General features: G+C 34.4%; 5 protein-coding genes across 6 annotated transcripts; 2 read left to right on the top strand and 3 right to left on the bottom strand.

Moving 5' to 3' along the window:
- Positions 1-1,038: 1,038 nt before the first annotated feature.
- LOC7458895 (zinc finger protein 3) lies at positions 1,039-1,539 on the top strand. Its single transcript, XM_002322558.2, has one exon. It carries the CDS (start codon positions 1,039-1,041, stop codon positions 1,537-1,539), a length of 501 nt encoding a protein of 166 aa, XP_002322594.2.
- Positions 1,540-4,957: 3,418 nt separating this feature from the next.
- On the top strand, positions 4,958-12,082 carry LOC7458896 (mediator of RNA polymerase II transcription subunit 15a). 2 transcript variants are annotated; one of them, XM_002322559.3, is made up of 12 exons: positions 4,958-5,196; positions 5,323-5,459; positions 6,253-6,373; positions 6,929-7,019; positions 7,413-8,237; positions 8,770-8,840; positions 9,140-9,214; positions 9,377-10,306; positions 10,515-10,826; positions 11,283-11,465; positions 11,555-11,643; positions 11,776-12,082. In XM_002322559.3, the coding sequence occupies exons 2-12, from the start codon at positions 5,347-5,349 to the stop codon at positions 11,978-11,980; spliced, it is 3,015 nt and encodes a 1,004-aa protein (XP_002322595.2). In that variant the 5' UTR covers positions 4,958-5,196; positions 5,323-5,346; the 3' UTR covers positions 11,981-12,082. The 2 variants fall into 2 exon arrangements, with proteins under 2 accessions (XP_002322595.2, XP_024443383.1); XM_024587615.2 differs by having other exon boundaries at positions 6,929-7,004.
- Positions 12,083-12,584: 502 nt separating this feature from the next.
- Positions 12,585-13,390, bottom strand: LOC7458897 (SKP1-like protein 14). Its single transcript, XM_002323168.4, has one exon. It carries the CDS (start codon positions 13,338-13,340, stop codon positions 12,789-12,791), a length of 552 nt encoding a protein of 183 aa, XP_002323204.4. The 5' UTR covers positions 13,341-13,390; the 3' UTR covers positions 12,585-12,788.
- Positions 13,391-14,834: 1,444 nt separating this feature from the next.
- LOC112324538 (uncharacterized) lies at positions 14,835-15,482 on the bottom strand. Its single transcript, XM_024587974.1, has one exon. The coding sequence runs from the start codon at positions 15,480-15,482 to the stop codon at positions 14,835-14,837; it is 648 nt and encodes a 215-aa protein (XP_024443742.1).
- A 4,457-nt stretch (positions 15,483-19,939) lies between these two features.
- Positions 19,940-20,811, bottom strand: LOC7464052 (3'-5' exonuclease). The gene has a single exon (XM_002323171.4). The coding sequence runs from the start codon at positions 20,724-20,726 to the stop codon at positions 20,079-20,081; it is 648 nt and encodes a 215-aa protein (XP_002323207.1). The 5' UTR covers positions 20,727-20,811; the 3' UTR covers positions 19,940-20,078.
- Between the last annotated feature and the right edge of the window lie 1,377 nt (positions 20,812-22,188).

Below are 22,188 nucleotides of genomic sequence, written 5' to 3' on the forward strand. Positions count from 1 at the left end.
ATCCCCCCAAAAAAAAGAAAAATATTTGAGTCTAAATATCTTTTTTATAGATATGGGAATCAAGAATTGAATATGAGTGCTTAAATTTTCTCTCTTAGCCTCAAGTTTAACCATTTACCATGTAGTATTTAGTTATTTATAGAAAAAGATTTTAATTTAACCTTGGTTTTAAGTTTACACATGATGGTTTTAACTTTTAAGTTTAATTAATGGATGATTGAAGACTGATTAAAAAAAAAGGAAATGGGAATTTAATGTGGAATTGGTAATTAATTTATATTTTTTTTATATTAACTTTAATTCTTAAAGTCTTTCACAAAAAAAAAATGAAGTCAAATTAAAAAACAAAACAAAATGATGTAAAAAGGAGAGTTAGCAACCATGTACGTATTTCAAAGCCAAATCAATACGTACCCTAAGCACCTGTTTGAGAGTGTGGTTGCGGTTATTTTTTAAAGTGTTTTTTACTCAGAAATGTATTAAAATAATATTTTTTTTATGTTTAAAAATTATTTTTGATATCAGCGCATCAAAATGATCTAAAAACATAAAAAATATTAATTTGAAGTAAAGAAAAAAATAAAAAAAATTTAATTTTTTCAAAAGCACTTTTGAAACGTAAAAACAAGAAATGAACTAATTCTTAAATTAAAGTTGTTTTTCCTCATATCATTGCCCTAAAATTGGAAAAAGAACACCTTAACATCAATAAAGAGGGAAGAAAAGGAAACCCTAAAATGAAAATTAAACATGAAGGACACAAGAAGTCAAAGGTCAAAACTATTCATTAGTTCCTTGCCATTTCTGTTCCTTAATGATACATGGAATACGAGATATATTTCCATGCATGGAGGATATGAAATCAGTTCTTCCTCCATATATACCTCACACCCTCATCTCTTTCAAAGCCACAAGCAAACTCAAACTCACTCCATTAGCATAAAACCCTTGTTATCAACTCTTGCCATGTCTTCCACAGAGCAAAATAGGGCTGCAGAAAATATGAATAGTAATAGATCAAGACTTGATCTAAGCCTAATGGATTTCTTTGAGGGAAACTCGAGCGGAGAAAGGCGAATGTTCAAATGCAAGTACTGCAAAAACAAGTTCACCACTTCACAAGCACTAGGAGGTCATCAAAATGCCCATAAACGTGAGAGAGCCATAGAGAAGAGGGACAAATTGCTGAGTGAGCATATGACTTATATACCATACCCATTTTGGGACATGGCAATAAGATCTCCCATGCATTATTCTTCTCTTGGCAAGAACCTAGGGGTTGATACGAGTTCTATGATTCATAAGCCCTATAGCCATTGGTTCCGTGGTGGTTTTGGACAGGCCGGTGGACGGCGTTATGGGGGGCCATCAAGGCCACATATTATGAACCATCAACCTAGCTCGTCCCATATGCAAAATGGAGGGCTTCAGCCTATGCCTAGCAATATCCTTACAAATGGCAACCATACTGGGGGATCTAGCACTTCAAAGAATCAGAAGGAAGAAGGGCCAAGACTTGAGTTGTCGCTTAAACTTTAATCAGCCATTTCTCTAGCCATTAATAAGCATTACATGCATGTTAAGTTATACCTTCTTCGAATCTTCGATAATACTTTTCTATTTCATTTTAAAGCCCGTCGTCTTGAGGTACACAATCTAGCTCCTTCTCAAAAAGCTTTGTTCCTTCCTTTCACGTGTGGTTTTTCCTTCTTTGAGAGTTTGGTATTGTTTTGATCTTGACGATTTTATAATCTCAGAAGAGGAGAATTTGGCAAACAGTGCACCAGTAAAAAAAAAAAAAAGACATGTTATTAAGGGAAATTAATCTGATTACTCTCCTACCAAGAAAGGAATACGCGAACTTAATATTTAATGAAAAAATCCTGAAATATTATAGTTTTTTTCATTATAATTAATTTGATGTTCAAAGTGCCCTTATACCGTCAAGCAACAGTGTCAACTTATGGCTAATAATCACAAATTAAATTATACTACCACAAAAAAAAAAATCATAAGTTTAATTAGGTTAGATTAGTTCACCGCATTGATGATGATTTGAGCAGCCAATTTACTGGAAGTAATACAAGCTTACAACACTTGGTTGGTTAATTTGTTTTCCAATTAAGAGTAACTACTTGGTTAATTACAATTCAGAATGGCTCTTGTCCACTCATAGAAAATGAAACTCATCATAATAATTATTTATAAATTTTTATTTTTTTAAAAAAAATTGAGTGATCAATGTACCGAAATTACCTCAATTTGTTATGATTTTGACTACTAGGGTTTAGGGAAGTAAGAATTTCGACGTGAGGGTGCCAAAGTATAAAGATATATATAATAATTGTGCATATATTATATATCTTTATACTATATAATTTGTGAAAAGTAACTCTTAATTTTCAGTCTTAATTTAAAAAATTTTTTATATATAAATAATTTATGATAAAAATAAGTTAAGTTTGAAGTATTATGTTCAAAACAAAAGCCTAAATCAATTAGTAAAATTCATACCAAACGAAACCTTAATTTTAATTAATAATTTCTTAATAACTATTATATATAAGCCGTAATTAGAGAAGGAAAAATACAAAAAAAAAGTATATGGATATATATAAAACATTCATAAACAACGTTAACAATTATATTTACTAAAACAAAGTTTGAAATATGCTTGTTAAATATACTTGTACTCGTCAATTGTTAATTAATTTTTTTGCTAGGATTGTTAATTCTAGTAAAAACAAGTAAAGGTTTTATTACACAAGTTCTTGCATGTGGTGGCTTGTACTATATATATACTCTATCATTTAGATGAGATCGTCCATATTGTAAGAGTTTTTTTTTTTGGCATTCTTCAACTTATCAGTCACACAACACACGCAGACAGCCTCCTCCTCTCCCTCTAGACCAACACGACAACCCCTTGTCTCTGCAAAAAGCTTGCAAACCAGCTAGTAGTTTATTGTCCTTGAAACACCCAAAACTCGTTTTCATCTTCGTCTCCAAACCTCTAAGGACATCTTCTTTCTTAAAAATCACTGCTGCAGCCGCTGCCAACTTAACATGTTGCAATTTCCAATCCTGAATTTTTTTTATATATGTTATAGTTTTAAAATGCAATATTTACTTGATATTATGTTTTCTATTCGTGATTTCTTTATCTATTGTATTTGAGAATCGCAATAATTTTAAAATATGATATTTTATCAAAACTTTTTATAATTGTATTATTTTACTAGATTTTTTTGCGCTAATAGCCCAAAATCTTCCTAATTTGGTTGGTGATGATGCGGAGAATTAGATAGAAAACACTTTCTACATGTTGTGAAAAATTAAAAATATATTGTTATTTGTTGATTATATCAAACTTGATTTTTGGTTTTTTTATTGTTATATATTATGATTTGAATTTGTTTTTCAATTTTATCCTTTAGAATTTGGTTTAATTTGATTTTTATATCAACTTTGATTCTTATTTTTTTTACTGTTATTTGTTTTTCTCTTATTATTTTTTTAATTGAAATCTTTTATCTATCAGATTTGGTCTTTATTTTTATGATTTTTTTATTTAAAATCATTTATAAAATTGAAATCATTTTTAATTTCATTGTCTTTCAACTTTTTTATCAGTCAGATTTAGTATCCATTATTTCGATTGCTATTTATTTTATTTGAAGTAATTTATAAAATTAATTAGATTTTTTTTCAATTTCAGCATCCTTCAAATCTTTTATCTATTAGATTTGGTCCTCGTTCCTTTTAATAAACTTGAAAATAAATAAAATATTAATAAGTTATTTTTCAGCTTATTTTTCATAACACTACTAAATATAAAAAAATAATTCACTTTTAAAGAATTCACTTTCTATAGAAACTATTTTTAAAAAAAAAAACTATTTTTCAGCAAACAAATAAAGCAATTAAGCTATTATACAAAAACATTACAAATATTACTTTAATAGGTACGTACTGCGATATCTAACATATTTAAATTCTTTAAATCATGAATATTAATGTATGATTAGTTATTAAAAAATTACAAATAAATTATCTTGTACTTTTAACATTATTTCATTACTAATATGCTTGTATTTGTATTGGATGACACAAATTATATATCAAGTGAAGTCGATACATGTTACTGGAATTCTTCAATTTATTTATTTTTCATTTGAACCTTTTCTCTTTGTTTCAAATAGAAAGTTCAAAGAAATAAATAACAATATCCAATAATTAATTATATTTAAGAAACACATAAACAACAATGTGATGAATGACCAATAATCAAATATAACAATTTAAAAATACAATTAAACAACACTTATTCAAAAATACATCGAATAAAAATACTAAAAGAAATTACTTATGAATTCTTAATCTTAGAACTACAAATTGCTGGAAATAAAGGAATATAATCTTGATATGCCTCTAGAAAAAAAACTAAATCAAGTATATAAATATTCACATAACCATAACTAACAAAACTAAAATACTAGAATTAGATTCCAAATATTTAGGTGAAGATTTTGTGGAATGAGCTATTTTCAGTGTAGTTATTAATCTCAGTTTGGTCTAGTAAGTTGACCTCATAAATCTACTATTTAAATCCTAACATATATAATTTTAATTTGAAATAGTTTTGGTATTGACCTAGTTAATTCAAATGACCCAGCAAGTTAACCCGTGATCTAATTAGGCTAAATCTAATTCAAACCTAAACAAGTTAAAATTAATTTTTTAATAATAAAATAATATTTTTTAATTAAAAAATTAATAACTTGATGTCTTTATCAAATCAGGTCTTGGGTCAGATTAACAACTGTAATACTCAATGTATGGTCCAAGATAAGATTCATTGGGCTTTTCTCTTGACCTACTACTTTACTAAGAATCTGGATGGAATGGCACCGACCCTATTTGGCGTGTCAAATAACGTGAACGCCCGACAACGTGTAAGCAGCGAGCCTCCTCTCATAAAAACTACACACCCTGTGAGTCTTCACGTAACGAATCCCAAACCCTCGCAGATTTCCTTGACAAAACAGTCACTCCTACTCTCCTCCAAAATCTTAATAAGAAAAATCCAATCAAAACCAAATCTATATACATTAACGAATCCCCGCACTCGTCTCCCGCTTCAAAGAACAAAAGGGTCACCTGCACCATCTTTTGTTTCTCTTCTAAAACCCATCTGTAAGGGTTTTTCTGTATATTTTCCTGTTATCTAGACTGGATCTTTTTCTATCTCTTGTTTCGAATCTGTTGTTATATATATTATCTCATGTATATTTGTGTTTCTGTGTGTGTGTTTCTTTCCAGGTTCTTTTGGTGGGGGGTTTTTGCATGATGGAGGACAAAAGTTTTAAGGGTTTAAAAGTTGAAGGGATGACAAGTCAAAGACAGGATTGGAGAGCGGAATTGACATCTGAAGTCAGAAAGAAAGTTGTCGAAAAGATGTACGCTTTTTTTTCTTTTTAATTTTATTGATTAAAGTTTCTTTGTTTGTTTGTTTGTTTGATTACATGAATAGGGTAAGTTGATGTCTTCTTGTTTTACATATTGTGGGGGTTTTTAAGTATTTTTGGGAATTGGGATAATAAGAAGTGAGTTGGAATAGTTGTCTGGTTGCTTGGTTACCAGTTGAGAGTTTCAGCATCGCATGTCGTATGCTTGGAAGTTTTTTTCTATCGTGAGTTATTGATATGTCAGACACCGGGTCAAACGTCAGGTTGAGGCCACGATCAGAAGTTGAAGCATCTGGTCATGGTAGACACGGCGTAAACGAAAACATCTGGTCAATGATCGACTAAATGTTTCCACACAGGGTCATCTAGTCAATCTTTCACTGAAAATTAACATTGATATGTCAGCACCTGCTGAGTTATCAAAATTACCTAAGAAATTTGAGGAAAGGTATGTTAAGATCAATCTATCTGGTTTCGTCAAGAAGCTCGCTTCAGGATCGCTTCTCCTTTGCAGTTTTTGTCCCTGGTTTGATATAAAATACCAATGTGTTTCCAATTATTTTAAACTTCAGATTTGCTAACTCTTTGTCTACAAGTTTATGCTGTCTTGATTTTAAATTAAGTATCCTGTCACAGGATGCTTCTTGAGAATTACATATCAACAATTGTTACTCTGATAAACTTGTTATTTACTCATTTCAAATGCTATAATCTTTCATGATATGTTAGTTATGAAAGGAGGAACTTTTTATTGAGTTTGTGCTTTCTTGCTATGACATGATAGACTGGGAAACTTGAAAGACCACTACAAGATGCAGGCTTCTTCTGATCCTGAATTTCTAAATCGGCTAAGGAACATTGCTGTGCAATTTGAAGATAAGACATTCAGAAATTCAGCAACACAGGTAGTCATATTAATCAAATTTCAAACGCCACTTGACCAATCTGCTGTGTGCAAAATGTTGATTACTTATCGGTTCGGGCTGTGCTCTCGGAAGTATGCTGTTAACTTTTTCGGCGATCTTTTTCTCTATCAGCCATGATTTGGTGACAGTTATGTTCTATTTAATTTCCTTTGCTGTCAATTATCCACGGAATTTTTACTTGGCAAACCATTAAAGGAGAAAATATTATATTTATTTCATCATCTTTTATTTCCTTCATGTTTCAGTTTCTATCAGTATAATTGATTGTTTTTTCCTATGTAAATATCTTCACGATATTCATTCCGAATTGTCGATATCTTCCACAGCTTCTTATCCATTTCTTATATCCCTTGAGTTATTTAACCTGACTATTGAAATATGATTCCATAGATACATAAATTAGCTGCTAGTATTATGTTATTTGGTTTTATTTTGTTATTACTTTCCTATTATTAATTATTTAATATGGTTTTTGGCTCATAAAGTTTCCTTTGTGTCAATTGTTCATTCTTCGGTCTCTTCTTTGTTTCTCAGGGAAGTTATGCTTATACAATAGGTAAGAAGATGGGCTCATTTGGTACCATAAAGTCTGAAGCTTCCCAGACAACAGGTAAAAATCCCTCAGGTAAGTTGTTTTATGGAGTCGGACTTAATACCCAATACAGTATTATTATGCCTGTAGAAAGCATGAGAATTACAGTGGTTTAAATGCTCTTGAAATGAACAAGTAGAAACAAGATGACAAGTTACAGTTCCAAAAATTTTGTGTAACAGAACGCAACAATTTTGCGTCTTCCATTCGTTTTGCTTGTTATATTTTCTCTTGCTTTACTTCTTTGTATGCTAAAGCCCTTATTAGTTTTTAACCCAAATTTGCACAAAACTCTTGCAGAAGTACAGACTGCACTGTTCTTTGTATTAGAAGCTACAGCATTTTTAGGCGCTACTTTTCTGTATATAATGAGATTGATTTGAAGGAACTATAACTATTGATTTAACCTATTCTTTTCTGTCACAGGTCTAGGTCAGACCTCAATTGTAAATGATGTTGGTCAAAGCTCGGAGACAAATGCTATAGCACAATTTTCCCAATATTTGGTTGGTAATAATTTGGTTGAACAAAATATGCAACCAAATATGTCTCCTGATTTTCAGAGTGAAGTACCAGGAAGCCAGTCTTCAGATCAGAAGCTGATGTACCAGTTACAACAGCAGGAGTTTCAGGATCAAATTCTGAAGGATAAGGTCCAGAATATTAGTAAGAGGTTCGCCATCCAACCTGACATTCATAACCGCCAACCTCATCAGCGGCAGAAGCATGTTACATCACAGACTTCTCAGAATCTATATTCTCAGCCACCATCAGCATCACCACAATACCAGCAATCATCATTTTCACAGCCATCAAATAGCACAATGTTTCAACAGAATCAACAACTCAGGCAGCAGCATGATGCTTCAGAGCAGCGACAGTGGTCGATGCCCCAACAAAACGTTTTACCATCATTCCAGCAGCCCCTAGGCCAACAACGAGATGTTTCTGAAATTCAGCATCAGCAAAAAATGGCTGGACCACAATCAATTATCTTGAATTCGCAATTGCATCAGAGTTCAAGCCACATGATTCAACAACAAGGGGTTACGGCTTCTGAACAGAAAGTCCAGAAAATCACACAGCCAGTTCAGTCGCATCAGATTCTGGGTTCTCAAAAACAAAGTGGCTTGTCGCAAGAAGGGATCCAACCAAGACCTCAAACTTCAGCTTCCTTTCATCAGCAGAGGAGTATTGCTGATCAGCAGAAGCTTTTTCAGTCACATAGGTCATTTGCCGGGTCCTCATCAGGTATCAGCTTCTTCCAAAGTTTACTCATGTTTGCAGGATTTGTTATATATTTCATCACTTCATGGTGCTCCTCCTCTTGTATTGCTTGTGATTGCAAACAGTCCTGTAAAGCCAAACCCAATTCAATTGAATATCTTGTTTCTTCTGCTTTGCAAGGCCTTTTCTGTCGTCGTGATCTGACTCTTTTGGTGTTGTAGTGTGATGCTCCACAGCGAGGTGAAAGGTTTATTATCAAAAGCATATAGCTTATCCTCCTTTGATGTTACCTTTTGATTGAAAGCACAGGGTATCCTTCTTTGATTCAAAAGCAAAGCGGCCTTCTTTTAAAGAGGCTTGTGCTTGTGCTTTCGCTTCCTGGGTTATTTTAACCCCATCTTTTCGTATTACTGTAGAAATGTGCCCTATCAATTTCATATTCAAAATATTTTTCATGAAGTTCGCAAACATTTTCTTTCTGTCTCTCTATCAATATTTTCTTCTGTTTTGTTTTCCCTCTTTTAGGGGCTAATAATGCATTATCAATCTTTTGTAGCATCAGCAGAGCCAAAATCATCAAACCAACTTGCCAATACAGCGGATGGGCATGATGCGGACTATCAAAAGGTAATTTTTATTGATTAAACTGAGTATTTCTTGAAGTTTCCATTACGTTTTTTGCAAAGGAATATCTGTCATTTGCATTGCCGAAGTATTTATCATTTCATATGGAATCTGGATAGGAAAAACGATAGAATTTTTATGATCATACTATGAATTGGTCATGTGGTGACGGCACCGTCCCCTCCCTGTTTGGGAAACAAAAATAAAGCTATCTCGGACACTCAAATCTGATGTATTCTAATGGTTGATAATGAAGTCAAAGATTCTTGCAACTGATTAGAATATCTTTATTTCCTTTGCAGCTTCAAGACTTTAAACAACAGTATAGGCCACAAATGGAATACATATACAAAAATTTGAAGTCCCTACTTGACAAGGTATATGAGCTATTTCACTTCCTGCACTCTATAACTTGCTCTGGTTTCCTGAAGCACATATGTTCGCAGATGCCATAGATTGACCAGCGTTTGAGCTTTAATCCGTTAGTTTTTTTTCCTGCAGAATTTTCTGCTAATTATCACCTTTGATCTTTCCTGCAGGAAACAGATCCAGATCAAGCTATGAGGTACATGAAGCAAGTGATTTGGATAGAAAAAAACATGCCGATTTTTTCATTACAGCGGAATCAGATGGCAAATGCTTCCAAGGAGAAGTTGCAGATGGCTCAGCAAGCTATTATTAAGTTTGTGAACTACTTTCGGAAGAAGAGCTCTGCCTCTGTTGAGCAACAAGCAGACCTTTGTCTGCAGAACAGTGGTCAATCCCAAATATCTCAGCCTCCTCTAAACTGGAATGAGAAACTCCAGTTTCATCCAGTGAATTTAACTATGACAAATGGTTTGGGCAGTTCATCTCTCACATCTTCGATGCAGTCAGGGTTTCTAAATTCACGACCCAGTTTCTTCAGCTCACTTCAATATAGTTCTGGAATGGATTTGGAACAAAGGAATGGACCTAGTATGGTTCAGCAGCCTGCAAGGAAAACAGGCATAATATCTAGCAATAACATTGTGAATGCTTTCGATTCTCCGTTTGCTCATCAGACAACGCTGACACAGAACCTCGAGCAGCAAATGCAGAAACAAAATATTCAGCACAAAAAGGAACAGATGCTGATCCGTAACAGCCAAAAAAGTGGCTCTCCAGCTATGGAATCTCCAGAAAATCTGCATTTACCACTGATATCAACAACTATACATCAACCACACTCCAGTTCTCCTCGAAAATCTCAGCTCTCTTCTGCTCGTATGGACCAGCAAACTTTTCCTTTAGCTTCTCCCGCTTCTACTCCCTTGACTTCAACATCAGAATATGTCGCCTTTAACCAAGTTGATAGCCAGACACAAAGTCACAATCAATCTACTGCAAGCGGCACACCTGGGATATCAGCCTCCCCTTTACTCGAAGAGTATACTAGCTCCCCCAACACATCTGACACAAACCAACCACTCCAGCGTTTACTTCAAGCTGTGAGTATATTTTCTCTGTTTGCTTCTCAGCACCTAAATGTCTACCAGTGTCCCTCTTGATATGATCAGACTCTGTTCCAATTAATTTGAAGTTCCCAATACATAAATTGATATCATGTCATGGAATGCCAGCTATCCCTTCATAACTACTATTTTTCCTTCCGAAATAAAGTTTACATGTTTATGTGGATGATCAATGTTTTCACAGGTAAAATCACTATCACCAGATGTATTAAGTGCTGCTGTCCATGATATTGACTCAGTTGTCAATGTGGTCGATAAGATTGCTGGCGGATCAGCTGAAAGACACTCCAAGGGTGCTATTGGTGAGGATTTGGTGTCTGAAACAATATTCCATGTACAAGAAAGGAACTTTGCCTTACAACATTTAAGCATGAAAGACAAAGAGATGGAGCACCAGTCTAATGCAATGGCCTCAGACACGATCGGGCAGCCAATGGATTGGATATCTGATTTTGATTCAACTGCAACATCTAGGTTCAATAAGCTGAGAACCGAGGTATTCATCTGGTCCTCCATACTTTCACTCTTGTATTAAGTGCTTTTCATTGAATCCTGTCCAATATGTCCTACATCTGCTGCTAGGTTATGTCCTGTGCTTTATCTATTGTAGTTCATTTAACACTTCTCTTTTAACTGAGATTACTAAAGGTGGAAAGATGGTTAGTAATACTCATAAGCACAAAAAAGACTGTCTCCTAGATAATTAATCTAGTTCCCATTAATCCTTAAATGGAACATTTTGGTTGGATGGAACTCTCGGATTGCTTTCACTTGATGAGGAATTAGAATCTAAAATCAGCAATTCTTCCGGATGTGTCACTTTTTTCAGCAATTACAACATTATGATTCATTCTATTCATTGTAAGGTTTTATTTATGTTAACTTCCACATGTCAGCAAGGCTTGTACTTGCTTCTTCGTCTCATGCTTCTAACTCGCACTGCTTATTGCAGCCGAGGAACGATCTGTTGAACGAAATCAGACATGTAAACAAGCTGTTAGTCGAAACTACTGTAGATGTTGATTCAACAGAAGATGATTCTTTACCTGAAGCTAGTGCAGGAACCATTATCAAATGTTCCTATACGGCTGTGGCCGTCAGTGGAGATTTTAAATCATTATCTTCATCTCCCATGGTCAGATTTTCAAACTAACTGATTGATTGCAAATACAGTTTTTATTGATCATTTACTAATATATTAGTCCCTTTCATCACTGCTTACAGTTTCCAGAACTTACCTTGCGCTTGCTCGTTCCTGCCGAATTTCCAAATTCTTCTCCAATTATCTTAGATAAGTTACCTTCTGGTTTGAGGTGAGAAACTGGAAAATTCTTTGTGTTTGATTTATTGCTTTTCACTTCTGAACTTGGATCAAGTTTTACAAGCTGTATAGAATCTGATCCGAAATGTCTCCTGTTTACCTATCTCGGACAATTTCATGACAGTGACGAGCTAGAAGATTTGTCGGAGAAGACAAAATTGAGATTCAGCGTAGCTCTTCGGAACCTTTCAGAGCCCATGTCTCTTCTGGAGATAGCAAGGACTTGGGATGCTTGTGCTAGAGCTGTGCTTTTAGAGCATGTTAAACCACTCGGAGGAGAATGCTTTAGTTCAAGATATGGCACATGGGAGAATTGTCTAACTGCATAACTTGTTGATTGTTATATGGATTATACTCTTCCGAATTTTTCTTCCCTTTTATTTCGAATTGAGTTATGCTAATGAAATTTTCTTGAATATAATTGTTTCTTATTTGGTATGTATAAAAAATATATGAAAAAAACTAAAAGACAAGAATTAATTGATGCGGGTTCATGATTTATTAACAAAGCTAGTTTTCGTAAGATATTTTTATATCTTAGGAAGTTTTGATTTATTTTCCTTTTTTTCAACTTACTTTTTTTTTAATCAACATTTTTCAATTAAATCAAATATAAAAAATAAAAAAATTAACAAAATCATATTTTATCAAAAACAAACAAATGAAATATCTTAATAAATATAAATGACAATTTAATTTTAATGGAATAGATATTAACCTAATCAACTCGAATTGAAACAGAGCAAAATCTATCAAAGAATCTTGCTACTAGCTATCTCTAAACCTCATTATACTTTCAATGACTCTAGGCTGTGAATCCTACCTCACTTGTTCTTCTTCCTCCTTTTCTTGAATTGTTTAAAGAATCTTGCTCCAGAAAATAAATCCTATTGGCCTCTTCTTAAATCTTTCAATGAATTCCATCCAGAAAAATAAAAGGCAAAATTTAGAGTGAGTTTCTTTCTTATACATGTACACGTTTAATCCTTCCATGGAAGTTTCTTATTTATGTCCAAACCAAAAGCAAAATTTAAGTACAAAATCAATAAAATTTTGCAAGGAAACAAAGATATGTGAAAGTAATTCTACTAAAAACACTTCCATCAAGCAAATCTTTAACCTCTAAAGAACCGAACTTTAGTAGCCTTCATCAACGTCCTCAAAAGCCCAAGAACGTTCTTCACATAGCTTTGCCTCTTCTTCAGGAGTAAAGTCATTCTCAATCCCAAAAAACTTTCTCATATATTCAACACTCTTGTTCTGAATCCTATCAGCAGCAGCCTGGCTAAGCAGGTCGAGCAAGTCTTCAGCCTCTAAGTACTTGGCCACAGTGATCATATCCAGCAACTCTTCATTACTCTTTTCTTTAAGAAAAAACTCACTGATTTTTTTCTGCTTTTCTTTATCTGGGTTTTCTTTAAACATGACGTGTTCCTTGCAGAACTCAATAAACTGTGAGAATGGCTTGGCCAATATATTCGGGAGAGGAACAATTTTGGTTGACGGAGACTGATCTTTCAAGAATGATTTAACTATCACCAATATTTCCATCGCCACCGAATCTTCCACTTCAAAGATCGCTTCGTCTGAGATTTTCAATGTGATTATCTTGGTGCTTTTTGTGGTGGTTTCTGCGGTTGTTTCGGTTGAGGGTTTGGAGGTTTCGGTAGTTTGGGCTGAGGAAGCCATTGTCAAATCGGAGAGAAACGAAGAAAAGAAAGGGTTGAAACTTGAAAGCAATGACGGAACGTGGTGATTTCCTCGAAGGGAAGGGTGTCTTTATAGGATTTATAGTGTGCGGATTTACGAAACTATCCCTATAGTGTGCGAATTTTTTTTATCTAATTTTTTTTTCTTTTTATTCTTAAATATTAGATTTATTGGGTTATTCTAGTTTTATAATTCGGGCCTCGGATTTAATTGGTTAATTCGGTTGATTTAAATTTTTTTTAATTGGTTTTTTTTTTCAATCTCATCCTTCAACATTGAACTAATTGAGAATTGAGTTTCAAGATTTATTTTGGTTTGCTTTTATAAGGTTGTTTCATCTCATGACTCGAGTTACAGGTTTGATAGATTAACTTGAGTTAACTCAAATTGTTTTTTTGTTGTCTCTTCTATAATTAATTTTTTTTATTTCAATTACATCCTTCAATATTAAACTCATTGGGGATTGATCTTCATAATTATTTGTTTCAATTTGCTTTCCATTGGGTTATCTCAATCTCATGATTCAGGTCGCGAGTTTGATAGGTTAGCCAAGATTGACTCAGGTTTGTTCTTTTTTTAATTGATATTTTTCTTCTTCATCCTTTAACATTAGATTTATTGAAAATTGGCCCTCATATATGTTTATCATGATCTTATCACCCAACATGCGGATTAGTAGGTTAATCCGGGTTAACCTAAAGCAATCCAATATGTTACTATCTCAAAATTTAAAAAAAATATATATATATATATATTTATTTTGATTCAAACTATATTTTTACCACAATTCAAGTAAGAGCAAAGGCAGAAGAAAATCAACAGAGTTAGGAGCTGTAAGCAATTCAGAGCCGTTATTTATCCCTTCCTTTTGTGCTAACAAATCTGAGACCAATGCTGATTTAACAAAATCTGTAGAAAATACACAAATCTGTAGAAAATTGAAATCATTAACATGAGTAAAACAAGCTATGGACAAATAGTTGTATGCAAAAACATCCCTATTGGCACTCGAAATACTGTAAGCTTGCTAAAGAGAGCAAGCTTATTTTTCACAAAGATTTTCTCAAAACAATGGAGGATTGAAAAATGAGAACTTAACTATACAAATCTCTTATGTTCAGTAACACTTCGTTGATTACAATGACCAAAATCAACACAACAGCCTCTTCGAAAGACACATGCTAATTAAGCCCAAATACCTAAAACCATTAAACCAAGGTGAATGCCCTAAAACTGCTACTACACAGGACTAGAAGGAGCCATAACTAGCCATGATCAAAGGCCAAATTAAGACCAAAGACCAGAACTACGTACTGAGACATTAAAGCCATAACAAAACATTGACATCTGGATCTGTTAAGCATCACCACAAAGAACTCTAGTGCCCACAAACATCAAACACCAACCGGAAGAATCAACCGTCCTTGAAAAATGGAAAGAATGTAATACAGATTAATCAAAGAACATATACCGCTAATTCGGACGAGGGAAATTTGAGACCCGAATTGCAAACTTGTAGGCAAAAAAGCAATCTAGGGTCGCGTACTTTACTTTGTCAATAGGAAGTATATTCGACCTCCAGTCGCTTTGAAGAAAGTTAGAAGGCTTTATATACTGCTTCGAGAAATCCATGGATACCATGTTTTGTATAGACAAATTGGCAACGTTACGGTACCTTGTTGGATTTGCAAGACAGGCCTGACATGGAATATCAAACCAGTTTCTCACAACAAGATTGTATGCCTGACGAAGATATTGGACTTTGTACAGCATTTCGAAACCGAAGAAATCTACATGATCGTGATTCAAGAAGTGTTCCAGGGAAGATCTTGGAAAGTTATCTGGAGGAGAAACCTGATAGATGATGCATGTATGCTCATAACAGAACTGAAGTGTAACAGGAGGGTAGAGGTTGGCATCATTAACGAACTGGTCCCAAATCATGTCCATAGATACCCTTAGTCTTCTGCCTCCATGTGGAACGAAAGCCGAAAGCAACTCAGCAATCCAATTCGTGAGGTATGTAGCATTACGGGTAACGGTTGTGTAACAATGCATGTTGTCACATTGCAGTTCATAAGCAAGATAGTTCTCAATATGATTTCCACCCAAGAAAACCATGCTAGGTTCAAAGGTTTTCATGAGAAATCAATAAATTGCGAAGGCTATAAAGCTGGAGTTTAGAGAATTGGGAAGAGAATGAAAAGAGAGACAGTTCTTGATCAAGAAAAGGGTCTTGATCAAAGAGAGTGGAGGTTCTTGATTGAGAAAGACAGTTCTTTATTGAGGGAGAAAAGGAAGGGCAATGGTAGAGGCAGCAGAGAGGAGAGGAGAGGAGAGGAGAGTTTTATATATGCTGGTGACAGGTTCTGCTAGTTTTTAAATCATTTTCTTTATCTCCAATAGTAAGATTTGTAAACTAATTAATTATTATCATGTTTTCTTCAAGCAAACCTAAGAATAGTAGAGGGACTCGATTCAAACAATTTAAAGAATAGAGGGACCAAGAAGGTAAAGTCCATTGTTAATTTAGGTTGTTTCTCCTAAACAAAACAAAACATAAATAAATAAAATTCTTAAGACTATTGGAACTAATGTGTAAATTGCGAGTTTAAGGATTGTTTTGTATTTGGTATCATAGCCAAGGCAATGGAAAGGAATAAAAAAGTGATTGAAAGTTAAAATATTGTTTAAGTACTAACTACAGAGTCATTCAAACATTTACAGTAGCATCATCGCTTAAGCATCACCAGAAATTAAGAACACCAGTGCCCACAAACACCAAACACCAACCAGCAGAATATCAACAATTCCTTGAAAAATCGAGCTCCCAATTTTATAACAATGCCACACAAGAACTAATCTTGATTAAAGAATGTGATACAGATTAACTAAAGAACCAATACCTCTAATCTGAACGAGGACAAATTGAGACCCGAACTGCAAACTTGTAGGCAAAATAACAATCTAGGGCCGCGTTTATTACTTGATCAGTAGAAAGTTTACTCGACCTCCAGTTGCTCTGAAGAAGGTCAGTAGCCTTTGAATACTCCCTTGAGAAATCCATGGATACCATTTCTTGTAGAGACAAATCCACCTTGTCACCAAACCTGGCTGGATTTGAAAGACGGGCTTCAGATGGGATATCAAACCAGTTTTTCACAACAAGGTTATATGCCCGACGAAGATATTCGACTTTGGGCTTCATTTCGAAGCCGAAAAAATCTATGCAATCGTGATTCAAGAAGTTCTCCAGAGAAGACGTTGGAAAATTATCTGGAGGATTAACATGATAGATGATGCAAAAATGCTCATAACAGAACTGAAGAGTAACAGGAGGGTCGACCTCGGCATCATCATCAACTGGCTTGTCCCATATCATGTCCATGGATACCCTCAGTCTTGTGCCACTATTTGGGGTGGTAACCAATTTACATAGGTTACCAATCAGATCCATGAGGCGTGCAGCATTACTAGTAACGGTTGCGGTACAGCGCATGTTGTCACATTGCACATCAAAAATCTCAACGCCCTCACGATCATTCCCACCCAAACAAATAGAGCGAAGATTAAAGCTTTTCATGAGGAGTAAATTGGTAAGTTTAAAGCTTGAGGTTAGAGAATTGGCCAAGAGAAGAAGAGAGAAAGTTCTTGATCAAGAAAAGGGTCTTGATCAAAGAAAGTGGAGGTTCTTGATCGAGAAAGAAAGTTTCTTGATAATCAAAGAGAAAGTTGTTGATTGAGAAAGATAGTTCTTAATTGAGGAAGAGAGAAAGGGTAATGGTAGAGGTAGAGAGGGGAGGGGAGGGGAGTTCTCTGTTAGAGTTTGTTAATGAAACGATGAGATTATATATATGTACATATAAAACGATGAGTTTTATAAGTTCTTAATTGAATCTCTTCAATCTCCATCCATATTTGTTGCATTCAAATTGTAGGTGTTTCTTTATGAAAAAAAACCGGATCATCAATGAAAAAGTTGATGCTTGCTTGAGCACAAAGAAAAAACAGATGCAAGCAAGCACACGTCTACTGGCACTCAGACATGGGGCAAGTTCGTAAGAGATTTTGTCACCAAAGTAATAGAAAGATTAGAGCTTAATTCACTGCACGAATCTCTTCTTTTCATTATAAGTACTTCACTGATTTCTTTCAATTTTTGAAAGTTGAGCATACAACAAAGAAGTAGGCTAGTTTGCAAGGACCCAATATCATCAAGACAGGATGCATCAACATCCTCTTCAAAAAAACAGCAGGTAAACCCTATCAGCATACAAAGGAAACCCCCTAAAACTGCCTACTAAAGAGAGCTAGAAGTAACCCTAACTAGCCATTAAAGTCATGAGAAAAATAAACACCAAACCATCAGAATCAACAGTCTCTTGAGAAATATTTGAGCCTCCCTGCAGGTGCAGAAAAAAAGAAAACAAAAATATAACACCACCACCCAAGAATTAATCTTTAAACAACTTATCATGTATAATTTCTTAATCATGATTAAATAATTGTTACAAATTAATTAAAGAATCACTACCTTTATAATGGAAGAGGAAATGTGATCAGATTTGCAATCTTGTAGACAAAAAAGCAATCTAGGGTCGCAAACATTATTTTATCGAGAGAAAGTTCACGCAGCCTCCAGTTGCTTTGAAGAATGTCATCAGGCTTTAGATACTTCTTCGAGAATATCACGGATACCAGTGTTTGTAGAGGCACGCTGACGTCATGGTTACGGAGGAATGCTGGGGTTGAAAGACAAACCTGACATGAGATATCAAACCAGTTTTTCACAACAAGATTGTATTGCTGACGAAGATATCTGACTTTATACAGCATTTGGAAACCGAAAAAATCAACATAATCGTGATTCAGGAAGCTTTCCAGGGAGAATATTGGAAAGTTCTGTGGAGGAGAAACATGATAGATGATGCAAAAATGCTCATAACAAAATTGAAGGGCAACAGGAATGAAGAAGCTGTGATCATCAACGGACTGGTCCCAAATCATGTCCATAGATACCTTCAGTCTTTTTCCACTATTTGGGAAGGTAAGCGAAAACAACCTAACAATCCATTGCATGAGGCATATCTCGTTATCAGTAGTGATTGTATAACAGTACATGTCGTCACATTGCACATCAAAACAATCATAGCGCTCAAGATTATTCGAACCTCTGTAAGCAGAGCGAAGGTTAAAGTTATCCATGAGAAGTAAATTGCCAAGGCTATAGAGCTGGAGTTTTGAGAAATGGGAAGAGGGTGAAGAGAGGCAGTTCTTGATCAAGAAAAGGTTCTTGATCTAAGAGAGTGGAGGTTCTTGATTGAGAAAGACAGTTTCTTGATAATTAAGAGAAAGTTGTTGATTGAGAAAGGTTTTTTTTTATTGAGGGAGAAGAGAAAGGGCAGAGAGAGGAGAGGAGAGGTTTTTGTAAATGAAATGATGGGATCAAAGACACATATACGTGCGTGTTTGGGGTGCAAAACAAAGAAGGGAACACGAGATTTAATATTTCAGCACGGCAAATACTGTGGAATTTAAGTTTTTTACATGAAAAAAAGTTTCAAAAACACAGAAGAAAGAGGATAATCAAAGGAATATTGAGAGTTCAATTATACAGGTAACAGGTTCTGCTCGCTTACCGTTTGCTTTTTGTTATTAGATTGAAGGGTGGTGGTTCGTCTTCTTAATTCCTAAGAAAATATGGCCGGGCCATGCTGGATCAACAGGATAACTGATGTTTTTCAAAACAATCGTAGTTTTAAGTTTTTTTAAAAGAAAATAAAATCTCAAAACAAAGCCCTTTCTATTTTATTTATAAAAAAAAAAATAGGTTAACACACGTTAATCCACCGACCAGTAACTTGATCTTTGAATGAGGTCAGCTGTTATTACTATAAACTAATCGATTGACATTTGGCTGGTTTCTTTGTAAACCGGACTCCACTCCCCTGTAAATTCCAGGCCTGATGATGATCCAATTCAATTTTACACATGAATAAAACTCAATCGATTGGTACATATGAAACAATAATCTTGCTTGTGTTGAGCCGGTTCAAGATAAAAACCGCTTGTGAAACCTATAATAGGTTGGGGAGTAATTTGTAGATATCCCAAAGAGTTGCCATAGCAAGTTAGATCAATTCTCGCAACTCATGAATAAACCTTATTTTAGATATAGCTTTAAAATTATGCTGCAACAAAAGATTTAGTAAATATATATATAAAAAAAAAATACTAATCTCCTAAGGACCAAAAATTTAAGGTAGTTTTTAACGAATTGGTCATAAAAATATATTAGAAACCTGTGTTCCAAGCTTTTGCGCCTCTGAGGACATGATTTGGCAGCATACTGCAGCGACTGCTATAAGATTACGACAGTGATCGGCATAACTTGATATTTTATAATTTTAATATGTTAATGATAGAATTTAAGAAAATTATTTCAAAAAACAATCTCAAACGCACAAATAAAGATGGATCGTCAGCCTGTTGAAAAGGACAGGTCGTGTGTTTCTTCTCTGTTTCTGTGAAGATGGATGTTGATTGCTAGACACAGAAAATCAAATAAACCGAGCATATAAAGTAGAAATCATTCTGCGCTGTAAGATAATGTAACTGTGACGATGTAAAAACAGTGCAATACATTGAAATACTTTATAGCAAGCATCCAGTAAGATGCATAACTAGAAGCCCTCAAATCCCATCATGAACCCTAGCTCAAGCAGCCACCAAACTCTCCCCAATCTTGCAAGACAAAAAGGCATCAAGACAAGCATATTGAACTTGAGCAGGAGTAAGCCACGGATTGTCCCACCTACTCAGAGTGATCCTTTTCGGCTTCTCAATCTCCTTCCCCAAAACTTCCCTCGCCAACCTTTTTACCCCTGAATTCTTCCACCTCGAATCCCCCAATTTCTCAGCAGCTAAACCCCTTAAATCCACTGCATTCCCCACGCTCAGCTCATAATCCTCCGTTAGCTTCTTCACATCACCCTCAATACCCACCCCAACAAAAGTATAAGTCATGTCACTCAAAAAATCATGAAGGGATTGTGGGATACCAGTGGGACAATGCAGGAGTTGAAAGATCAAGCAGTCATTGCCAGCTGAAAGCTGGAGTGTGGCAACTGGGTTTTCGATTCGACGGAACCTGTTGGGCCTCCACTCGACGTCAAGGCCAACTATAAGTGGACGGTGAGCATGGTTGTTGTTTTGGAGGAGTTTTTGTTGGGTTTCGGCGATCCATGTGTTGACGAAGGAAGACGTGTGGGTGACTAAAGTGTGGATCCTGTCATCGAAGAATTTGACATCGTAGAGGTTGTGTGTTTCGTACGGGAGGTGGTGGTTTTCAATGCTGATTGCCATGGTCGTGGCCGACGAGGTATAGCTGTTGATGGCTGAAGGGGGCCTTTTAATGGTTTAACACCCTAAGCTAAGAGTACCCAAGTTGCTGGGTAAATTCCATTTTAAACCCTATAGATTCATCACCAGTGTTTCACTTATATCTCTGTAGTTCAAAATCTTACAATATTACCATTCTAATTTCTGAAAAGCTCTAATAATATCTTAAAATGAAAAAAAAAAAATACTTTTATTTGATAACTAGGTTGAGTTCGGTGGATTCGGATATGATTGTCTTGGGTTTGGATTGTGTTTGAATTTGGAATGTATTTGGATTTAGACACTTAACTCTAACCCTAACCTCTCAATTTGAAACTAGTTAGGGCATGTCTATTGGATTAATTGGGTCTTGATGACATCAATTGAGTTTAATTTTAAACTCGATTTGGATTAAATCTTGATTTTCCCGATATTTTGAATCAATTTACAATGTTAGGCTGAACTTAATAACTATAAAGTATAATTAATATGATAAACTTTATATATATAAAGACATGTCATGCTTTCTGTCATTTCAATCAATTATAAAGTCGTATAACATTGCAAAACTTCACTACCAAGTTATCTAGTATTTTAATGAAAGTGAAAGGACAACATTTTATTTTTATAATACTTTAATGGAAACATTGATATAAAGGTGGATTGATATTATTATTTTTTTCCATCAAGGAAAAAAATAAAATGAACATATTAATTTATATCATTGTTGTTTTTAATAAGTTGTCTTAACATCAATAATTTACTAGGTTCATAGGATTGATTTTATCTAATTATAAAACTCAATTCAAGTTATGTTTTGAATGTATTTGGTATTGGCTCAACTTCTCGAGTTGAATTTCATAAATAATGCTTAGATCGATCTGATCCAATTATAAAACTCAATTCAAGTTGTGTTTTGAATCTATCTGATCTCAGCTCAACCTGTTTTAAAACTGAATCAAGCCTTCATGGGCTCTTGTCTTTTACAATCATCTTTAATCAAAGGTAAAACATAAAGATTTTTCATTGTAGTTAATGAGTTAAATCATTATTCATTGTAATAGTGATATCATAATTTTATCTCTTCATCCAAAAAACTTAACACCAGCTATTAGAGGCATTTAAGTTTTTTCACAATGTCCATCAGTCATTACTAAATTGATTGAAAACAAATAAATTTTTTTTCATTTCAAATACATAATCTAACGACAAAAATATCATTGGAAGCACAAATTTTAAAACTAACATCAAGGGGCAATTTTGTATTTTATAATGGTTCTACTGTTATTATCAATTCAGTCAATGAGAAATTTGTTATTTAACCAAATATAAAAAATAAAAAACACAATGAAACAATTAAAATGTCCTTAAAAGCACAAATTTTAAATTGGTGTTAATGGATTTTTTTATCTTTTCATAATAATTTTTTATTATTATCAAGTCAGTT

Source organism: Populus trichocarpa, chromosome 16, assembly GCF_000002775.5.
Source record: "Populus trichocarpa isolate Nisqually-1 chromosome 16, P.trichocarpa_v4.1, whole genome shotgun sequence".
NCBI classification, from domain to species: Eukaryota; Viridiplantae; Streptophyta; class Magnoliopsida; order Malpighiales; family Salicaceae; genus Populus; species Populus trichocarpa.